The following is a 20,519-nucleotide window of genomic DNA, read 5'->3' on the forward strand; positions in this document are numbered from 1 at the left end:
TCGGACTTTAAACATTTAGACCTTCGTTCAAAATTTTATGTAGAAATTACTTTTTTTTTATTTTATTAAATAGTCTCTTCTTTCTCTTATTTATTTTTGGACTGTCGTTCTAAAATGCTCCAAATTATATAAATATTCGGCCGAGCAGTCAATTCTTTTTATTTTTGGCTTGTGACTTTTTATTTATTTATTTTTAATTCTATTGCTATTTTCAAAATTCTGCCCATTTTCAACTCTACCCCCTCCCCCCCCCCCCCCCCTTCCCGAGTCAGGCCACTGATCTTATCAGAGGTCAGACTCGGGATGGGCGTGTTTGAAACCCTAGTGGTATATGGGCATGTTAAAACAGTTATTTATCTATCTGCATTGCACTATGAGATAGCCCAGCTGCAAGTCTTGTGAATTAGACCTCTGGTAATATTAGTTTGCAAAGTAACTGCACTGTATCACTGTTAATTATTACACATGATACATGACAACCTTTTCTGGTTACATATGTTTTATTATTACAACGGAATTTTTTTTCTTCATATTTTTTATCTTCTCACTGAGAAAATATCAGCCATGGGTATGTATGACTTAGCACTTATAATCAATGTTCTTATTACTACCGGTACTGAATATGACATCATTATGATTTGACAAAAGCTAAAAATGTCTCATAATTTTAAAGAATGCGTTTACATGTCTGTTTTCAGTGTTAAATTTGTAATAAAAGATATTTTAAAACAACATTAATGATAGTAAGCTATTTCTGGTTTAAACTGAATAAGCTAACTTCACTTTATAATATTAATAAATAGCTCTAAAAAAAAAAAATAAAAAAAAAAAAAAAAAAAAAAAAAAAAAAAAAAAAAAATAATGTAAAGTAAAAAAAAGGAGAAAAACCTGTAATAAACAGAATATACTTAGTACCAGTTATGATAAAGTTTGTAATGTTCATTTGTCACTCACTAAAGGTAAAGTTTGTTTTGTTTAATGACACCACTAGAGTACATTGATTAATTAATCATCTGCTATTGGATGTCAAACATTTGGTCATTCTGACACATAGTCATCAGTCATCATTACATTTTTCCTACAGTTGAATGGATCCACCGAAGGGGTTCGATCCTGCGATGCAAGTACCTCAAGCAAGCACTCAACCGACTAAAGCTTGTGACAAGTGAAAATTAGTTCACTTAGAAACATAAAGTTGATAATAACTGGCAAATTGTTTATTATTCTAGACTTACTATAGCAAAACCTTGTTTCACACCCAATAGCCGACCTCTATTTTTGTGCTGGAGTGTCGTTAAACATCCATTCATTCACTGATCAATTCCATTTCATTCTTTGCAAATAAAAACTCTTAACAGTCTATAGCAAAAGAATCAATTAACCACTTTACATAAGACACATGACATATAGGGCCTATTTACAATGCATGTTTGATCTTTGAGGTAAATGCAAAAGTTCACGCTGTTATCACCGTTACAAAAAGTAATACCTACATCTCTCCTTTCTACTTTGTAAAGGTGAGACAAAGAAAAACAGACTTAGTAAATTCAACCCTTAGGTTTTGGGATCAGGAATGATAACACGCACACACACACACACACACACACACTTACACACACTTCTCACTCAAAATGAAACAAAAATTCATTCATCACATCAAAATCATAATTTGAAGTTTTTTAAACCGGATTGACAATTAAATCTTAATGTCACTTTGTAAGAAAACCCACTAAAATGAGTATTAAACAGCCTAAGAAAGAATAATCTGTTTCATGTAAAGGTGTGTTCTCATTTAGCAAATTGTCGCACAGACTTGTAACATATGGTTGAAGCGTACAGTGAGAACACCTAAATCATAACAATATTATTCTTGTACTACAAGTTGTGTCAGATTTGTAATGATTAGAACATGTTCTATTCCTTACTACAAATCGCAAGCTCTCAGCCAATCAAATCACATTAAGGTACAAACATAGAGTTTTGTCACTAAGCAAAATATCTACGGTAGATACATGTAGGTCCATAAATTGTCAAAAATGTGATCAACAGTTGTCTTATTACATAATACCATCAGTTCATTTTGTACATTCATGTTTTTTTTTTTATTTCAATGCAAATTTGCATGCACTTGTATTTCCAGCAAAATATGTTTAAACTGACAAGCTTTGTTTGATGTCACGGAATATAATGATGCACCATCTTCCCACAAGATATGATTAGAGTTGCTACAAGTCAATGCTACAAGACGTATAATAAAAACGCTTCTTAAACCAACTCTGAACCAGTGACAAGTGGCCATTTGACAGATACTCGAAAGAAGTTTTCACTGTGAAATCAGTCTTAACATTTTACCTGGGCAAACTTGTACACTTATTGTCATGAGGCATTTAATATACTGGTAGAAAAGAACATTTTTGGTGTAAAGAGAATGGATTGTGAGAACACGAAGCTCTAAACATTTATTTACGGAATACAATGTACATGAATGCTTAAAGCTAACCAGATGCGGACCTGTCACCTAAATGTTGGTCTTTGTCTGGAATGCTAAAATAGCTCATAAATGGAAGTTGGGACTGCAATTAATTCTACAGAAAGCTTCACTAAACAATTCATTATCATTTAACAGGCTTATATATGACTCTTCATTGTCGAACTTGATAGGTGCATGTACTGAAAACAAAGCTATTTTCAGGGTTAATATTTTCTATTCACAAGTGACTGGACCAATATGGAAGCATTAGAGAGCCATTAGTATTCCCAATTCACATAGTAGTATTTAACACAATAAACCTTTAAGTACAATACATGGACAAATTGTCAATGTTTCCTAAATTATTTTCACTAATTTAGTTGTTTCTAATCACTACAATACAAATTAAAAAAAAGTTGTTTTTTTCTGGCTTTTTCAAATTAATATATGTACATAATTATATTAAAATAAGATTAGATGTTTTTAGGCACAGTATCCAATATTTCTTTTACACCTGGAATTGTACAAATGTCTATATGTGAAAGTTATACACACAAAACTACTTTGCTGTCTATACTGCCAGGATGACAATACAGCTGCCAGATAGGTTCACAGATCTTTGTCTGTGAGATTTGTCAAACAGCAGACCTGTCTTTAGTTGGTCACACGTCCATTTGAACATAGTAACTGCCAGGCACATCATTCCAGTCTTAAAAAATCAGCAGCATGGAAACATCTCTGACCATATGCATACTTAAACTCGCAGGTCATGCAAGTAAACTCTTTATCTGTCGTGATGTTGTTTCATCATGCAAATGTTTTGTTGTATATCTATAAAAAAAGAAAAAGAAAAAAGTGGAAATAGATTTGAAATTACGTTTATGTGCTTTATGAATCAAATATTTTATTGTAATAATGGACATAATTTCATTGAGGCGGACTTGAGAAAGCTATTTAAACAAAGACTGCAAAGCTTTCACAAGAAAGTATCATGCATGCACATCACATAGAAATTTGCAAAATTAGTCTTTGAAGTAGGTGAAAATAGTACATGATCTCATTTGAAATAAATTGAAATTACACACTTTTCAATTGCATACACATATAAGCTTCATACTTTATAGGAACGAAGAGGATTGTTTGTTTACAACACCTCTATTAGTTATTACCACAGTTGGTAACCATGAGAATAGAGGGAACTCACTGCTGATACACAGGCAACTCCTACTAAAAAAGCAACAAGGGATCTTTTATATGCACTGCACTAGACAAGACAATGCATACCATGGTCTATGATGTATTAATTGTGTATCACTGATTGGAACGGGGACAAAAGCTTGCGATCAATCCTGAGACTCATTTGACCTCAGGTAAACTCTCACCAAGCTATAATGTCCCAACACTTTATATAGTGTCATCTTTAACCCTTCAAGCGCTACCATATAATATAGGATATGTGGGAAACAATGCAGTGCTGAATTAATTTCACACCAATAACAGAATTTAGAACATTGCTTTATATAAGCTGTAACTTTTAAATAAATACAAATTGAGGGATAAAACTATTTGAAAATATGTTGTACATGTTGCAAATTTCATTGAGATCACTGCCCAATCAATTTTAGTCCCATAATTTTATTTTACCTGTAGAGGTAAGCCAGGTATGTAATTTTTTTCTATAAATTCATTAATAAACTATCATATTACATTTCCTTGTATATAATATATCTGACCAAAAAGCATGTGAATAAATAAATATACTTGAGAATATGAAACAGTCTTTGTCTTATATAATACATGTATACCTTTGAACACCTGTGCAGGTAAGTTTTTCACGAAACAACACGATTCTTCTGATGTCTTTGTACAATTGAATATACAGTCTCATTAATTCTTTGTTCATCAATATTTTGAAACACCATAAAAAGAAATAACAATAACATATGTACACTACTGTAACCTACACACCTGTACAGGTGTATGTTTTAGTAAATCAACATGTTTACGTTTCTGGTTGTATGTTGACATTGTAGTTTTTCAAGGTGTGAAATCGCCTAAAACACTCTGGAACACACATACCCCTGTAGGTTTTTCACAATCTGGGCACCAGAAACAGGTTTGCTTCCTTTTTATATATTTTTCATATCTACATTTTTTAGATGAATGGCAAACAACACAATCTCTTTGCAGGGTGCTTTTGCTTTGTTCCACTAGCAGCTGGTATATAAGCTGGAAAATGTTGAGCTGTTAGTTGATCTGGGACATCACCAATAGGTTTTCTTCCACGATTTGTAGGTTTTGGAACATGTTCAACAGAAGCTTCTTCCAAGTAGGAATTAGCAACAGAAAGTATGAAATCATGAATGGGATTTCTGATATTTAGCATACAGGATATATGCATTTACTATACACAGGTTGAACAGGTAAAACAAGAGTTTTTTGTACCACTTCACAGATTTTCTAAGAGCACTATAGTACATGTAAGTACTTACCTGATCCGACAGATCTACACCACCCATGTGTTTACAATATTCATAAATGCATGTTGGTTTACAAATGGGCAAGTATGTTGTTCTGTTTGTTTTGCTCAACACGCTCACTTCTGCCGAGTGGATATTAGTTAGCATGACAACATTTTGTTTATCATGATACCGCATACATAATAAATTGCCATTTGTTCGGTAAATGATTTTGCTTTATTTGAGTTTGGGATTTTTTTTCTTCACGACTACTGGTTGGCCCAAAGCATTCCACATGCATAGGTGTTCCACAGTTCCAGTTCATTAAATAATTCAGGTGAAGAATAATAATTATCCATATAAATATGGTGTCCCTTTTCTAGCAACCCACATCTGATCAACAAACAGAGAACTACATTTTATTTTTGTAGTTTCACAATATTCTTCATTGATTTGTTGAGCCTCTCAAAGTTCTGTGATGTCTGATTTCCCAGTGTAAATTTCAAAACCCCGACAAAACCCCGAATCAGCTTCACATACCTGGTAAAATTTTATGCCAAATCTTTGTGGCTTAGCCGGGTTGTAAACCTTAAATCTTAATCTTTCTTTTTAGGGACATGTAGCCTCATCAAATCTCAGGTTCTTTTCAGGGGAGTAAAGTTCAGAAAACATATTCAACAGGTGTGATATAAATGGTCTAACTTTCTACAAGAGGTCATCTGTTACAGGTGTGTCAACATTCACCACATGTAAATTTGACAAGACAATTAAATATCTGTCCTGGCTCATGTGTTTTCCAAAACATGGTGTCAATATACTGTCAGTATTAGTCCAATATTTGTCAATGTCTGGCTTTTGCACCATCCCCATTATCAATGTAAGTGCAAAAAACCTCTCATTTCAGAAGTTGACACAGGTAACCACATATGTTACTATGTTGCTATTTTCTTTTAACACAGAGTTTTGGATTTCTGTTCAGCATATCGGTTTGTTTCTGTATCTAATAGCTTTAACATCTCATCACTGAAAAACAGTTTTAAAAAGTCAATCAGGTCATCTTTTTTGATTGTTGCGTTGAAGCAATGAATCCCTCAAAGTCATCGCCATTGTCATCGTCGCTTGAATAAAAAAAACCGGGGAAGTCCGATGCCATTTTGAACAACCGTTAAACTTCTGAACACTATCGAATGAAAACTCCAATCTTGCCCCTTAAACTCTCGATATCATTGGATATTTGAAACTAACTACCAATCAACATTCATTTCATAACATTCACAAGCCGGAGGTTCCCCTGTTCACGTGTACAAAACGTGCTTGCTGAAACATGACTATAGTTGCGACACGCACTGGTTAAAATGATACATTTCTAAATGGACCCCTAATCATAAAATATTACATTCTGTATTCGTGTCAATTTACCATACACTACTAGTCATTTAGTTTTTTAACAAAATATCTGTTAATAAATGTTAAACAAAGGAAATAATATTATAAAGTTGTATAATCTTACCTTAAAGCATTTAACAAGCCTTCAACTTTCTGTGGCCCTTGTTCTTTTAAAACTTTAATGGAACTTTTGATCTAAAAAAAACCAAAGAGAAAGTAATGATACCTAATATACATGTACTGTTAGCCATTTATTTGGTTCACAAATGTCTTGATAAACATGCATTCTAAAAAAATGGTCTAGTCAGAATATGGTAATAAAAATGTGCACTTCCCTTCAATTACCCAACACATTTGTCTGAAGTAATCTGGGAGAAACAAGCATTCTGAATGTTCTGCTAAAGCAATACATGTCCTCTACTGGATCCAACAAATTTCTGTATGTCCTAAGTTCAAGGGCCATATCTCTATCAAAAATGAGTAAATAACCGTGAAAGTCAACTGGATCTGTAACAGTACATGATAAAGCTATACACAAAATTTCAGCTCAATATTTCTAGGCATTGTGAAAAAACCCATCCAGAAAACAAATGTTTGTATCGCCTAAGTTCAAAGGCCACAACTCTGTAAAAAATGGGTAAATTAATTGCCTTGAAGGTTAGACTTGATCTGTAACAGTACATGATAAAGCTATACATAAAATTTCAGCTCAATATTTCTAGGCATTGTGAAAAAACCCATTCAGAAAACAAATGTTTGTATCGCCTAAGTTCAAAGGCCACAACTCTGTAAAAAATGGGTAAATTAATTGCCTTGAAGGTTAGACTTGATCTGTAACAGTACATGATAAAGCTATACATAAAATTTCAGCTCAATATTTCTAGGCATTGTGAAAAAACCCATCCAGAAAACAAATGTTTGTATCGCCTAAGTTCAAAGGCCACAACTCTGTAAAAAATGGGTAAATTAATTGCCTTGAAGGTTAGACTTGATCTGTAACAGTACATGATAAAGCTATACATAACATTTCAGCTCAATATCTTGAGGCATTGTGGAAAAAACCCATTCGGAAAACACATTATTGTATGTCCTAAGTTCAAGGGCCATATCTCTATCAAAAATGGGTAAATCGCCACGAAAGTCAAACTTGATCTGTAGCAGTACACGATAAAGCTATACACAAAATGACAGCTCAATATCTTAAGACATTATGAAAAAACATCTGGAAAACTATATGATAACAAATATATACTGTCAATGAAATAAAAATGTGTTTATAAAAATGTGTTTGTAAAAATGCTTGGGTCAATTTCCATACCCCACACATCATATAAGATATTAACTAAAATATAAATTCACATTGTCTTGCCAATTTATCTTTCCAGACAGATACATGCATAAAGGTTATGATCTACATAGAGATATAAATCAGTATTTAAACCTGTATAAATACACAATATTTAATATATAAACATCAAAATTTGACGTATACTCGTACATGGACGTACATCAATATTTGACTCATATGAGTACACATCAATATTTAAATGCATATAAAACATTTGACCTATATATATATGAACACATAAAAACTTTACCTATATATACTCACGGAAAAAAGTTTCCGTGCATCATTAAAGTTTCCGTGAGACTTATATTTTTAAAATATTCCGTTTTACATAGATGTACTATTTATTTGTTAAAAGTACAGTGATTTTCTATTTATTTGTTAAAAGTACAGTGATTCTCTCCTGCCTTCTGCACTGTCAGTAACGATGTAACAGAACAAAGTATTGATACATAAATGTACTATTTATTTGTTAAAAGTACAGTGATTCTCTCCTGCCTTCTGCACTGTCAGTAATGATGTAACAGAACAAAGTATTGATACATAGATGTACTATTTATTTGTTAAAAGTACAGTGATTCTCTCCTGCCTTCTGCACTGTCAGTAATGATGTAACAGAACAAAGTATTGATCTACGGTCATGGTCGTATTTTGTGATCACCTAATCGGTTGCATACAGTTCTTCCACTGATTGGCCTGAACTCTGGGATGTATTGGGATGTTAAACTTGTCATTTCCAAATGATTCCATGTGTACCCACTTGATATTTGATCTGTTAACCTGATGTCACATGTAGACTCCTTAAACATGGAAGATCCCCAGTATCCCTAACTGTCAAGAACATCTCCGCAGATACTGCATACTGTTCTGATGAACACCAAAATGACTAGCAACAATGTTTGTGCCATTTTAACCTTAATCATACCCATCGTTTGAAGAAGTTCCTTTTCTTGGAGGTGTGGTTTCACACTGATGACGATCAGATACCAACAAAAGTATTTTTCTGAGTGATGAGAATCCATACAATAGTTTTAGAGTTCAAAGATAAGAAAAATGACATCAAACAGGAGCATTTGACCAAGAATGCTAGTAATGAAACTTGTGATCACTAAGCATGAATAGCTTGTGCAATTGACAGGAAACTACTAGAATATCAAAAGGAGTGGTTACATGTTCATTTACTGAAATTTTATGACCAGACTTCATGTAAATTATATGCAATTATTTGGTGCACAGGAACTTTTATCTGCAAGTACAATGTATATATGAACATGCAACAACATTATACCTACATATGAAAACATATCAATATATTATATGAACACACATCAATAGTTAACGTATATATGGACATACATCAATATTTGACGTTTTGGCAAAGGCTCCAACTGGATGAACATGGTCATACAGGATTATTACTCCAACCATCACTCTCAAACAGAACATCTTGGTTTCTTCATTTTGAAATCGAGAACTATACTGCCTGTAACATAAATGAAATAACTACAGTGAGACACATTTACAATGACCATCAGTGTAAGATCATTCACCCAAAAACTGATAAGAATAAACAGGCATAATCATTCTCCAACTGAAACTAGGTTGGCACAATGGTTGAATGGGAGAATGTAGCCTGGAGATGCTGAAGGTATCTTTAATATGTGACACCCAGATTCACTAGCATGGCAGGATCATATTTAGCACCACAGACATACTTTTCAAAATAACCCATTTATTAAATTGGAGATCACTGAAAATGTTAGTTTTTTCCTTAGACCAGAATTCAGACACCAACATAGCAAATTATAAACAAACATGTCAGTGTTATTTTAACACAATCAAATATGCTATAGGAGAATAAGTCAGGCCATCTTTAATACTTATCTATTATTAACACTAGCAGTTTAGATTTTAATATTCTCTTAAGAAGACTCTTGCCAAAAGAAGTGTCTTGATGTAACCATGTAATACACCTTTGTCTGTGAAAAGAATGTTACTCTGTAATTGGTTTGTACATATAACAGTATTGCTGGCAGTCTCCTTATAAGGTAATAACCCTGCTTACCCATTTTCAATCATCATTCGGCAGATGTTTGCCATGGTGCTAAGAACATCAGTGGTTTGCTCTACTGGCAGATCCTTATTCTGAAATAAAATCATGATGAGGTTTTATACAATAATCATGACGATGATTCTGTAAGTCAGTCAGCAACAGATATAGATTCATAAAAGAAATTTAAATATCTTTTCCCACCATAACTTATGTATGGACACAGAGCAATCAGCTTCATTAACTTATTGTTTGACTGGTCAATGTAAAAATGAGTAAACTCGGCTGTTATGTACCCCACTTGTTTTAATCCACAACTATAATGTCAGTGCTTGCTAGAGCAAAACTCATACAATTTCTACTAGCAGGAGATCATAAGATCAATTCTAGTTAGTGGAAATTGAATCTCTGAAAACTATCTGTGTGTGCGTGACTCTATGTTTGTGTCTGTGTATGTGTGTGCATGTGCGTGTACGTGTGCATGTGTGTACATGATTGCATATGATATGTTTATGTGTGTAAAACATACAAAAAGCCACTATGTTGTCAAAAGTATTTTCACAAAAAGTTTCAAGATTTACAAATTTCAGTGTTTAATACATTCCCCACCTGAGACACAAATTTAGTGGTGGAGTCACTCAATGTTTTCAACATGGGATTGGCTTGGGCATAAAACAGAGACATTCGGTTTGCCATCTCATTAGAAACATCCAAGTCTTCATCATTGTTTTCCTTAAAAACAAACAAGGTTCATAAAAACAGACATAATATATAGATCAGACTAAAAGTCTAAGTTTTATTGAATTAAATTTAGTAACCTAATGAGATTCACAATAAATGATACAAAAAGAAAGTGTCATATAAAAACAGCTTATATTACAAAAGACTTAAGACTATTTCAGTGAAAACATATGCTTATGTCAATAGTAAGATTAGTTTATTGAATAAAGTACATGTATAATGATAATAAATAAATTATTCTCTCATCCTCAGGTATATAGAACAGAGCTATCCCATGAAAGAAAGCTATTAGTCCATGGGCCAGAGCTGAAACTGGTGTCACCTGGTCGGGCATGGTGTTTTTAGAATAGACCTATATACCTGTAGTTAATAAATTAGTATGATAGACTTTTCTAAGGAGTAGCTTTTTGGTGGATATCACCCCATAAATATAGTGAGGTGAAAACAAATTAGTGTACAATATTTTGGGGTAGGGATAACAAAATGTATCATAACTTTGCTACCAATGAACACAACCACACAAATTAGCACTCAAACTGTTTATATTAAAACCCTCTACAAACTGATATATGATATATACAAATTTGTGTAATAATTAGGTCACCAGAGGTCAAAAGGTCACGACATTTTGTTGATTTAAAAAATCTGACACCTTGGCATTAATGGTACTACTGCTTCATTTACAACGAACGACAGTCATATTTACAAAACTAACATAAACATGCGAAAACCCCATAATTACTTTGCAAGCAGTCAACAGATCTTTACACACTACCATAACAATTTGATAATATTTTACCATTGACTTTGATTTCAACTTTTAAAAGGGACCACTTGTCCAAGATACTTTATGGTCGCCATCATGGATTTCCAAGATGGCCACCATGCAAAAACTCATACCACCTAGGCTCGTGGGTTTTCTTTTAATCTAACTTAAGAGTTTTCAGGGTAATGAATGTATAGTTATATCATTTACAATCTTATGAGATGGATTTTTTTTTTAAATAAAAGAAATGAAAGATACAGACAACTTATTGAGGAATAATGCTGTAATGACTATTTGAGTCTTACCATCTTTTTGCTTTTGTATCATTCTTTTCTCATTAAAAAGTGGAAAATGTTTGTCCATACAATAGCTATCAGTACCAAAATCTCAGAATCCTTGTCAACTATACTCACATTCTGGGAGTCTAAATGAGTTTTGAGGTAATTAATGTAGTAACTGTTGTATCAATCAAAATATCAGTAGCTGGATTTTGATTTTTATACAAATAAAAAAATATACAGTCGAATTACAACGTCACTTGTGATTTTTCCATCTTTTTACTTTGGTGTAATTCTGTTCATGCAAGATGTTTATATTGAACAATTTACTTCAAAAGGATCTATTTGCATGCCCATCTAGTGCCACATCCACTCAGACTTTTGTAACCACACTTAACCAATTCACTGCAAAGTAATGAATGCAGTTGTATTATATCATGCAAACTATCACTAGATGGGTGTTTTATAAAAGGAACGAAATATACAAAGAAATTATTGAGAGAAAAAAGCTGCAATGTCTTTTGGGAGTCTTAATTTACCATCGTTTTGCTGCAGGTTTTGGAACTTAAAGTTAGCTTAAGTGTATTCCACACAAGAACCCTGCACTGGCCATCATCCTTCGCCATCCCTCGGGAGTGGGTGAATGTTGTTTATATTGTTCACTGGTGACTCATATTATTAGCTTGTTAAGCACAACGTTTTGAGTGCTGCAATGAAGCATACTGGGTGGGTGGAATGGTTTCCATTGGGTTTCCTATTCTGGCATTACAACACATTCCTTTCTTTGTCAACATGTTCCAGGTCACTGGTCTTATCACAAGATTCAGTGCCATGTAGATAAAGGCACAAGTCACATCTGAGTAGCAATTCCATGCACTCCCAAGATGCACTAATTTTACTTTTTTTTCCCCCAAAGAATTAAAGCAGATGTTATGTCACATTTTGTGAAGTTGTGGAAGAAAGGCAGGGTCTTTACTTTATAAGATGTCATATATGCAATAGTGCCAACTTACTCGAATACCTTTATCTTACCCATCTCTTCTAAATTATTTGATGCTACTCATAATGCATGGATCTCATACATCGTCTTTTGGAATGTTCTATGTTATACGAAACAAATACATGGTCGGCATACTCATCAAATGTCAGGTATTTGGGAACCAAGTAGGTCTAACTGGTATGATTACATACTGCCATGAAGTAAATAATCATTATATCTGGTGTCAGTGTTATTCTTCGATGACCCAATCGTTCACTGACACCATGTGACCATGATAAAGCAGACACTAGACTTAATTCATGTGCCTTCCTTAGACTGATAATATGTGACCCGCTCTGGCGAAATCAATCGCATGTCGCAGTTGCCAATTTTGTGTAAAAAGGCTATTAGTGAAAATTGCAATTTTGACAGAAAACAGTACCTACATGTTTAAGTTATCATTTCAAACTACCCTTGTTGAAACAATGGTCCAAATTAGGCTGTTCTTTGTTCATTTTCACCACTTTGAATCGCGGTAGCTGTTTGGTGAATAGCTTCATATTTGGTATCAAATTACGCCATAATAATTCCTCTACACCATCCTTTCAGTGACGTATTGGTATGACTTAGCTGTAAGCCAATAGGAATCGAAAACTGACCATATACAAACCATTTTGTTACTAGGCAGACATCTTAGCTATTGATATATGACCTTTGATTGGTCACTGCAAGGTCACTGTGGCTTTCTGGATAATTGAAGCATTCAAGCTTGCTGTGGTTCGTCGAAGCAAAACACAAACGAAGCAAAAAAGATGGCTGCGCCTACATTTTTTGTTTGAAGAGCAATTTTTAAATATGAATTTATGTAACATTCCAGTCAGTTACTTTACTTTTGATGATTTTAAAGGGAGTAAAAAAAGATGCTCTTCTTGCGAGAGCTTTCAGTTAGCTGAACAATCTTAATTCAAGTGGAGCTAATTCGGTTAATGAGTGGACAAATGTAATTTCCAATTATTCCTGGGATGTGGATGATCACGATGAAATTTAAAAATTTACTATCTACTGGATTTTCCTACTTAATTTATAATTTGGACCTTATATAGTTCATAATTTTGCAAAATGATTTTCACTATTTTTTTTTACTATGTATTAAATTGTTTAATTTTATTGTATTTAACCACCCTGAACCTACAAAACCTTTTTATTCATATAGTTTATGATTTGAACTTAATGTGTGCAAAATTTGAGAGCTGTACCTTTACTTTAAGGATATTGTTGCTATGGTGTTTTGATACCAGTGACCAAAATCCAGGACTTTATCTTCGGCAGCCATTATCTCAAAATAATGATCTTACATATCCCCCCAAAAATTTTGCTCAAACTCTGTCACAAATAAATATATTTCAATATTTTTTGCGCCACATTGAAGCTAATTTAGTTTTTTGTGACATGTGATTGAATTCGCCAGGGTGGGTCACAAATACTATAGGTAGTCGCAGCATAATTAACTTGATTGCGAATTACAATATATAGAAGTATTATATCATTCAAGATGTTTCGCCGATTCCATACTTCACTGCACATGAAATACGTTTCTATTGAATATTTTACTTCTCACCAACACACAGTTCAATGCACTCTGATTGGCATTTGTGCATTCACATCTAGTCCTACATCCACTCAGTCTCTTGTAAGCATGTTTAACCAATGCAGGTTCTCGTCTCCTAGGTAGTGTCCCACACAAGAACTCAGCATTGGCTGCCTTTATTAAAAGTTCTCCCCCATCCCTCTGGAGTGCGTGCATTTGGTTAATTTGTAGACCACATCCCAGCTTGGTAGGCTTTACATTTTGAGTACTGCTGTAGGGCATCCTGGATGAGTGAAATGGTTTCCATTGTCCTCATCTTCGTCGTCTTCTACTTCTGGCAGTACAACACCTTCCTTGCTTTGCCAACATGTTCCAGGTCACTAGTCTTAGCATACAAGGTAACTGTGAAACGTTTCAATAGTGGAAGTGTAGAGAATCTGCATCTACTAAAAAGCTATCTTGTTAATTTGTAGTATTCCCAGGTTGAAATTTTCACCACCTCGGGTGTACTTTTTCTATCCTACATGAACACATATGATGGAGTTTTATAATGATGTCTTGGATAAAGACAATTCCCTGGCATTTCCTCAACTTCACAGGATGTGACACTACCTATGCTTTCACTGGAAAAGGTAAGAGGACAGCTTAAAAGTGCTATCCTGATGTGAATTGTGATTTTACCTACATGGTACTCAACGATTACACCAAAGTAATTGTAAATGCTCAATAAAACATTTCACATTTAACTTGTAGCTAATAAAACATTTCACAGTTATCTTGTATGATAAGACCAGTGACGTGGAACACGTTGACAAGGCAAGGAAATTGTTGTTCTAGCTACCACAATATGATGACAATGGAAACCATTCCGCTCATCGAATATGCCCTGCTACTAGTGCTGGAAATCAGTTGGAATTCCATCATCGATTATCACTTATACTCGGTTGTTAGCAACCAATCAACTTTAGATTACACAATCGATTAAAATTATATGAACATCATAAATAATTGGAATTGTAAGGACAATGCACTTGTTGTCATGCTCACTGCAAATACACCCTACAATTCACCAATCTACCTTTAATAACTAATTAATGACTTTTTTGTATGTAGACATGAAAACAAACACCAAACCCAACATATTTACACCAATTACATCATCTAGACTACAGGAATAATTACAGTTAACATTTTCACACATAAATTTCGATTATCTGCATCACTCAAAACGGGTTACCTATCAAGCTAACACTATGTTCCACCAGTCAAAAAATACAACCACTTCAGAGAGATGGAAAGTATCTTTGATAAAGACGGATAGTTCTACGTTATTTTGTGGAATACCCTAACTTTGGCTTCCAAAGACTGCAGTGAATTGGTTAAGTGTGGTTACAAGAGTCTGAGTGGATGTGGCACTAGATGGGCATGTAAATAGGTCCCATCGAAGTACACTAAAACTGTATTTGTCACCGTGAGAAGTAAATTGTTCGAAACTTCTTGCATGAACAGAATGATACCAAAGCAAAACGATAGTAAGACTCACAATTGACATCGCATATTTTTTCCTGAGTAATTTGACTGTATATTTCATTACATTTATGAAAATCCATTTAGTGATATTTTGACTGATATAACTACATTAATTACAACTGCCACCATAATGTATCTTGGACATGTGGTCCCTATTAAAAGTTGAAAACTAAGGAAATAGACAAACATTTTCCACTTTTTAATAAGAGAATGATACAAAAGCAAAAAAGACTCACAATAGTCATTGCAGCATTGTTCCTCAATAAGTTGTCTATATATTTCATTTCTTTTATTTAAAAGAAATCTACTCCTTACAAGTCTATCACACTAATTTATTAACTACAGACATACGGCTATTAATAAAAACACCATGAGAATTTGCCCGCCCAGGTGATACCAATTCGTTAAATTTCAGGGACCCATGCATGGACTATATGTAAGAATATAAGACTCCATTATATGTGGTCATGTGGGATAGAAAAAGTACACCCAAGGTTGACATTTTCACCACCAAGGGGGTACTTTTTATATCCCACATTCATTCAGTAAATAAGCACGAACAGACAAAAGATGGCTGAACAAGTAACTTTTTTATTTGACCATTTTATCATAAATAAATAAACTATCATATTTGCTGTGTGTGTTTCATGTTAACAAGATAGCTTTCTTTCATGGGATAGCTCTGTCCTATATACCTGATGATGAGAGAAATGTCTATCAAACATGGGATATTATGTGCTTCTGCTTAATATGATGTTGTTGGTACCATAATATGATGTCATGTTAATGCGAGATGGTGATCCAGTTTTCGGAATTCGTACAGCAGACTCCAAAGTGAAACTGCATTGTAGTATTATCATTTCGTTGATATCGGAAGACAAAGTAAAACTAAGTAAATATTAACAGAAACGAGATAAATCCGATCAATTTGACGTACATCTCTATGTACTTTTATTGTTTTTATTAATAAATTAAAATACTGGATGTCGATAGCACTAAGTACGTTTGTTTACCAAATAAAAAATACACAATATAAATAGCAAAAGTATTGTAAATCACAAAAATCATTTTAAAAAACCCTCACTAACATAGCGGGACATAACATAACAAATCAAAACACTGTATGCCAAATAGCACTTGGTTATGTACTTTTTTCACATATAAAACATTCACAACAGTACAAAAAATGTATAGCTCTCAAATCACAAAGTACAAAGAGCAGAACTATCAGAACATTTTTGTAATTAAAGATTGTTTGGCACACTTGCTTAAAAAATCGTCCTTTATTACTGTGTCTGTAATCTTGCACAGATTGAGCAGCATTTCTTCCGAATGTTCACGGTTCTGCAGGTAGCACCTAAGGTTAGCACACGCTTCCATGGCCTGTTCGCTGATGCAGTGTCTCGTTTCTGTACTTTCTTCATCCTCGTCGTTGTCGTCATCGTTTGTTGTCCGTCACTCCACAAACTTCGAGTTTGGATGTGCAATATCCATTAAATTTTTATGGTGGGACCAAAAAATCACTTTAAGAGATAGAGTTTTTCCAATGTTCGAAGTTTGAGTGTTCGAAGTCTGTTATTACTAGTTTGTATAGCAGTTCGGCCGGGACCGCCGTTTCACTTCGAGAGACCGACCTTTTTGATAGATCGAAGTTTGAGTTATCGAAGGTCGACTGTATACACAATCAATTCAGTAAACAATATGACCTAAAATGATCACAAGTCATTGATAATTTTAGTAGTCACAAAGCTACTCTTTCTTAGTGATCTAGTCAAGATCTTCTCTTTCTTTGTAGTCATATGATTAGCGGGCGGGCAGTAGCACAGTTGTTAAGCACTCGTCTGATGCGCGGTCGGCCTGGGATCGATTCCCTTCAGTTGGCCCATTCGAGTATGTCTCATTCTAGACAATACACCACGACTTGTACATCATAGACCATTGGTATGTGCTGTCGTCTATGCAGGATGGTGCATATAAAAGATCCCTTGCAACTAATAGAACAAAATGTAGCGGGTTTTCTCCCTAAGACTATAATTATGTCAAATGTTCGACATTCTGCTTGTGAGCTGGTTTTTCAGACCTATTCGACAGACTAAATTACATGACCGAATTGTCGGTTTGGTATCTTTGTCTCATCTTGCATATCAATTAAACCATTAATTGATTTCTTTACTCATGTCTTTTTAAACTTGGTGGCCAAAGGCCGTGGTATGTGCTTTCCTGCCTGTGGGGAAGTGCATATGCAGTGGGTTTCCTCTGAAGACTACGTGTCAGAATTACAAAATGTTTGACATCCAATAGCCTTTGTTTAATTAATCAATGTGCTCTAGCGGTGTCGTTAAACAAAACAAACTTCAAGCATAACTTTTTAAAACATTGTGTGCGCTGACTTCTACCTTGACGAAAATAGTTCAAAATATGTTTTTCTACACTTTCTTCAAATGTTTGTATGCGTAATGTTAACTTTCACAAGAGCTCTTTTATATCACTAGACTCTTTTTCTGAAGGGTCTGTCTTGAGTTTACAGCAATTGTAATATGTTTCTGAAGAACAGAGGCCTTATGGAGACTCCAATAATTACACACTAAATATATGTTCTTGTTTCAAACACCAGTGTCTCTGTTATTAATGTGTTTGCAGCCATTGTAATATGTTTCTGAAGAACAGAGGCCTTATGGAGACTTCAATAATTACACACTAAATATATGTTCTTGTTTCGAACACCAGTGTCTCTGTTACTAATGTGTTCACAGCCATTGTAAGATGTTTCTGAAGAACAGAGGCCTTATGGAGACTTCAATAATTACACACTAAATATATGTTCTTGTTTCGAACATCAGTGTCTCTGTTATTAATGTGTTTACAGCCATTGTAAGATGTTTCTGAAGAACAGAGGCCTTATGGAGACTTCAATGATTACACACTAAATATATCTTCTTGTTTCGAACACCAGTGTCTCTGTTACTAATGTGTTTGCAGCCATTGTAAGATGTTTCTTAAGAACAGAGGCCTTATGGAGACTTTAATAATTACAGACTAATTACATGTTCTTGTTTCGAACACCAGTGTCTCTGTTATTAATGTGTTCGCAGCCATTGTAAGATGTTTCTGAAGAACAGAGGCCTTATGGAGACTTCAATAATTACACACTAAATATATGTTCTTGTTTCGAACACCAGTGTCTCTGTTACTAATGAGTTTGCAGCCATTGTAAGATGTTTCTGAAGAACAGAGGCGTTATGGAGAATTCAATAATTGCACACTAAATATATGTTCTTGTTTCGACCATCAGTGTCTCTGTTATTAATGTGTTTGCAGCCATTGTAAGATGTTTCTGAAGAACAGAGGCCTTATGGAGACTTCAATAATTACACACTAAATATATGTTCTTGTTTCGAACATCAGTGTCTCTGTTATTAATGTGTTTTAGGCCATTGTAAGATGTTTCTGAAGAACAGAGGCCTTATGGAGACTTCAATAATTACACACTAAATATATGTTCTTGTTTCGAACATCAGTGTCTCTGTTATTAATGTGTTTTAGGCCATTGTAAGATGTTTCTGAAGAACAGAGGCCTTATGGAGACTTCAATAATTACACACTAAATATATGTTCTTGTTTCGAACACCAGTGTCTCTGTTACTAATGAGTTTGCAGCCATTGTAAGATGTTTCTGAAGAACAGAGGCGTTATGGAGACTTCAATAATTGCACACTAAATATATGTTCTTGTTTCGACCATCAGTGTCTCTGTTATTAATGTGTTTGCAGCCATTGTAAGATGTTTCTGAAGAACAGAGGCCTTATGGAGACTTCAATAATTACACACTAAATATATGTTCTTGTTTCGAACATCAGTGTCTCTGTTATTAATGTGTTTTAGGCCATTGTAAGATGTTTCTGAAGAACAGAGGCCTTATGGAGACTTCAATAATTACACACTAAATATATGTTCTTGTTTCGAACATCAGTGTCTCTGTTATTAATGTGTTTTAGGCCATTGTAAGATGTTTCTGAAGAACAGAGGCCTTTTGGAGACTTCAATAAGTACACACTAAATACATGTTCTTGTTTCGAACACCAGTGTCTCTGTTATTAATGAGTTTGCAGCCATTGTAAGATGTTTCTGAAGAATAGAGGCGCTATGGAGACTTCAATAATTACACACTAAATACATGTTCTTTTTTCGAACACCAGTGTCTCTGTTACTAATGTGTTCGCAGCCACTGTAAGATGTTTCTGAAGAATAGAGGCGCTATGGAGACTTCAATAATTACACACTAAATACATGTTCTTTTTTCGAACACCAGTGTCTCTGTTACTAATGTGTTCGCAGCCACTGTAAGATGTTTGTGAAGAACAGAGGCCTTATGGAGACTTCAATAATTACACACTAAATATATGTTCTTGTTTCGAACACCAGTGTCTCTGTTACTAATGAGTTTGCAGCCATTGTAAGATGTTTCTGAAGAACAGAGGCGTTATGGAGACTTCAATAATTACACACTAAATATATGTTCTTGTTTCGAACATCAGTGTCTCTGTTATTAATGTGTTTGCAGCCATTGTAAGATGTTTCTGAAGAACAGAGGCCTTATGGAGACTTCAATAATTACACACTAAATATATGTTCTTGTTTCGAACACCAGTGTCTCTGTTACTAATGTGTTCACAGCCATTGTAAGATGTTTCTGAAGAACAGAGGCCTTATGGAGACTTCAATAATTACACACTAAATATATGTTCTTGTTTCGAACATCAGTGTCTCTGTTATTAATGTGTTTTAGGCCATTGTAAGATGTTTCTGAAGAACAGAGGCCTTATGGAGACTTCAATAATTACACACTAAATATATGTTCTTGTTTCGAACATCAGTGTCTCTGTTATTAATGTGTTTTAGGCCATTGTAAGATGTTTCTGAAGAA

The 20,519-nt window shown here is 34.2% G+C and overlaps 1 protein-coding gene across 1 annotated transcript in view; it reads right to left on the reverse strand.

Moving 5' to 3' along the window:
- Window positions 1–244: 244 nt before the first annotated feature.
- LOC121374650 (CYFIP-related Rac1 interactor B-like) overlaps window positions 245–20,519 on the reverse strand; it is a 63,627-nt gene continuing 43,352 nt past the window's right edge. Inside the window, exons 6-10 of the mRNA XM_041501758.1 lie at window positions 10,323–10,445; window positions 9,729–9,808; window positions 9,020–9,146; window positions 6,440–6,510; window positions 245–3,301 (exon numbers count right to left, since the gene is read on the reverse strand). Of these exons, the coding sequence (XP_041357692.1) occupies window positions 3,238–3,301; window positions 6,440–6,510; window positions 9,020–9,146; window positions 9,729–9,808; window positions 10,323–10,445 (465 nt within the window). The 3' untranslated portion in view covers window positions 245–3,237. The remainder of the gene's footprint in view (window positions 3,302–6,439; window positions 6,511–9,019; window positions 9,147–9,728; window positions 9,809–10,322; window positions 10,446–20,519) is intronic.

This window comes from Gigantopelta aegis, chromosome 6 (genome assembly GCF_016097555.1).
Source record: "Gigantopelta aegis isolate Gae_Host chromosome 6, Gae_host_genome, whole genome shotgun sequence".
Lineage (NCBI taxonomy): Eukaryota > Metazoa > Mollusca > Gastropoda > Neomphalida > Peltospiridae > Gigantopelta > Gigantopelta aegis.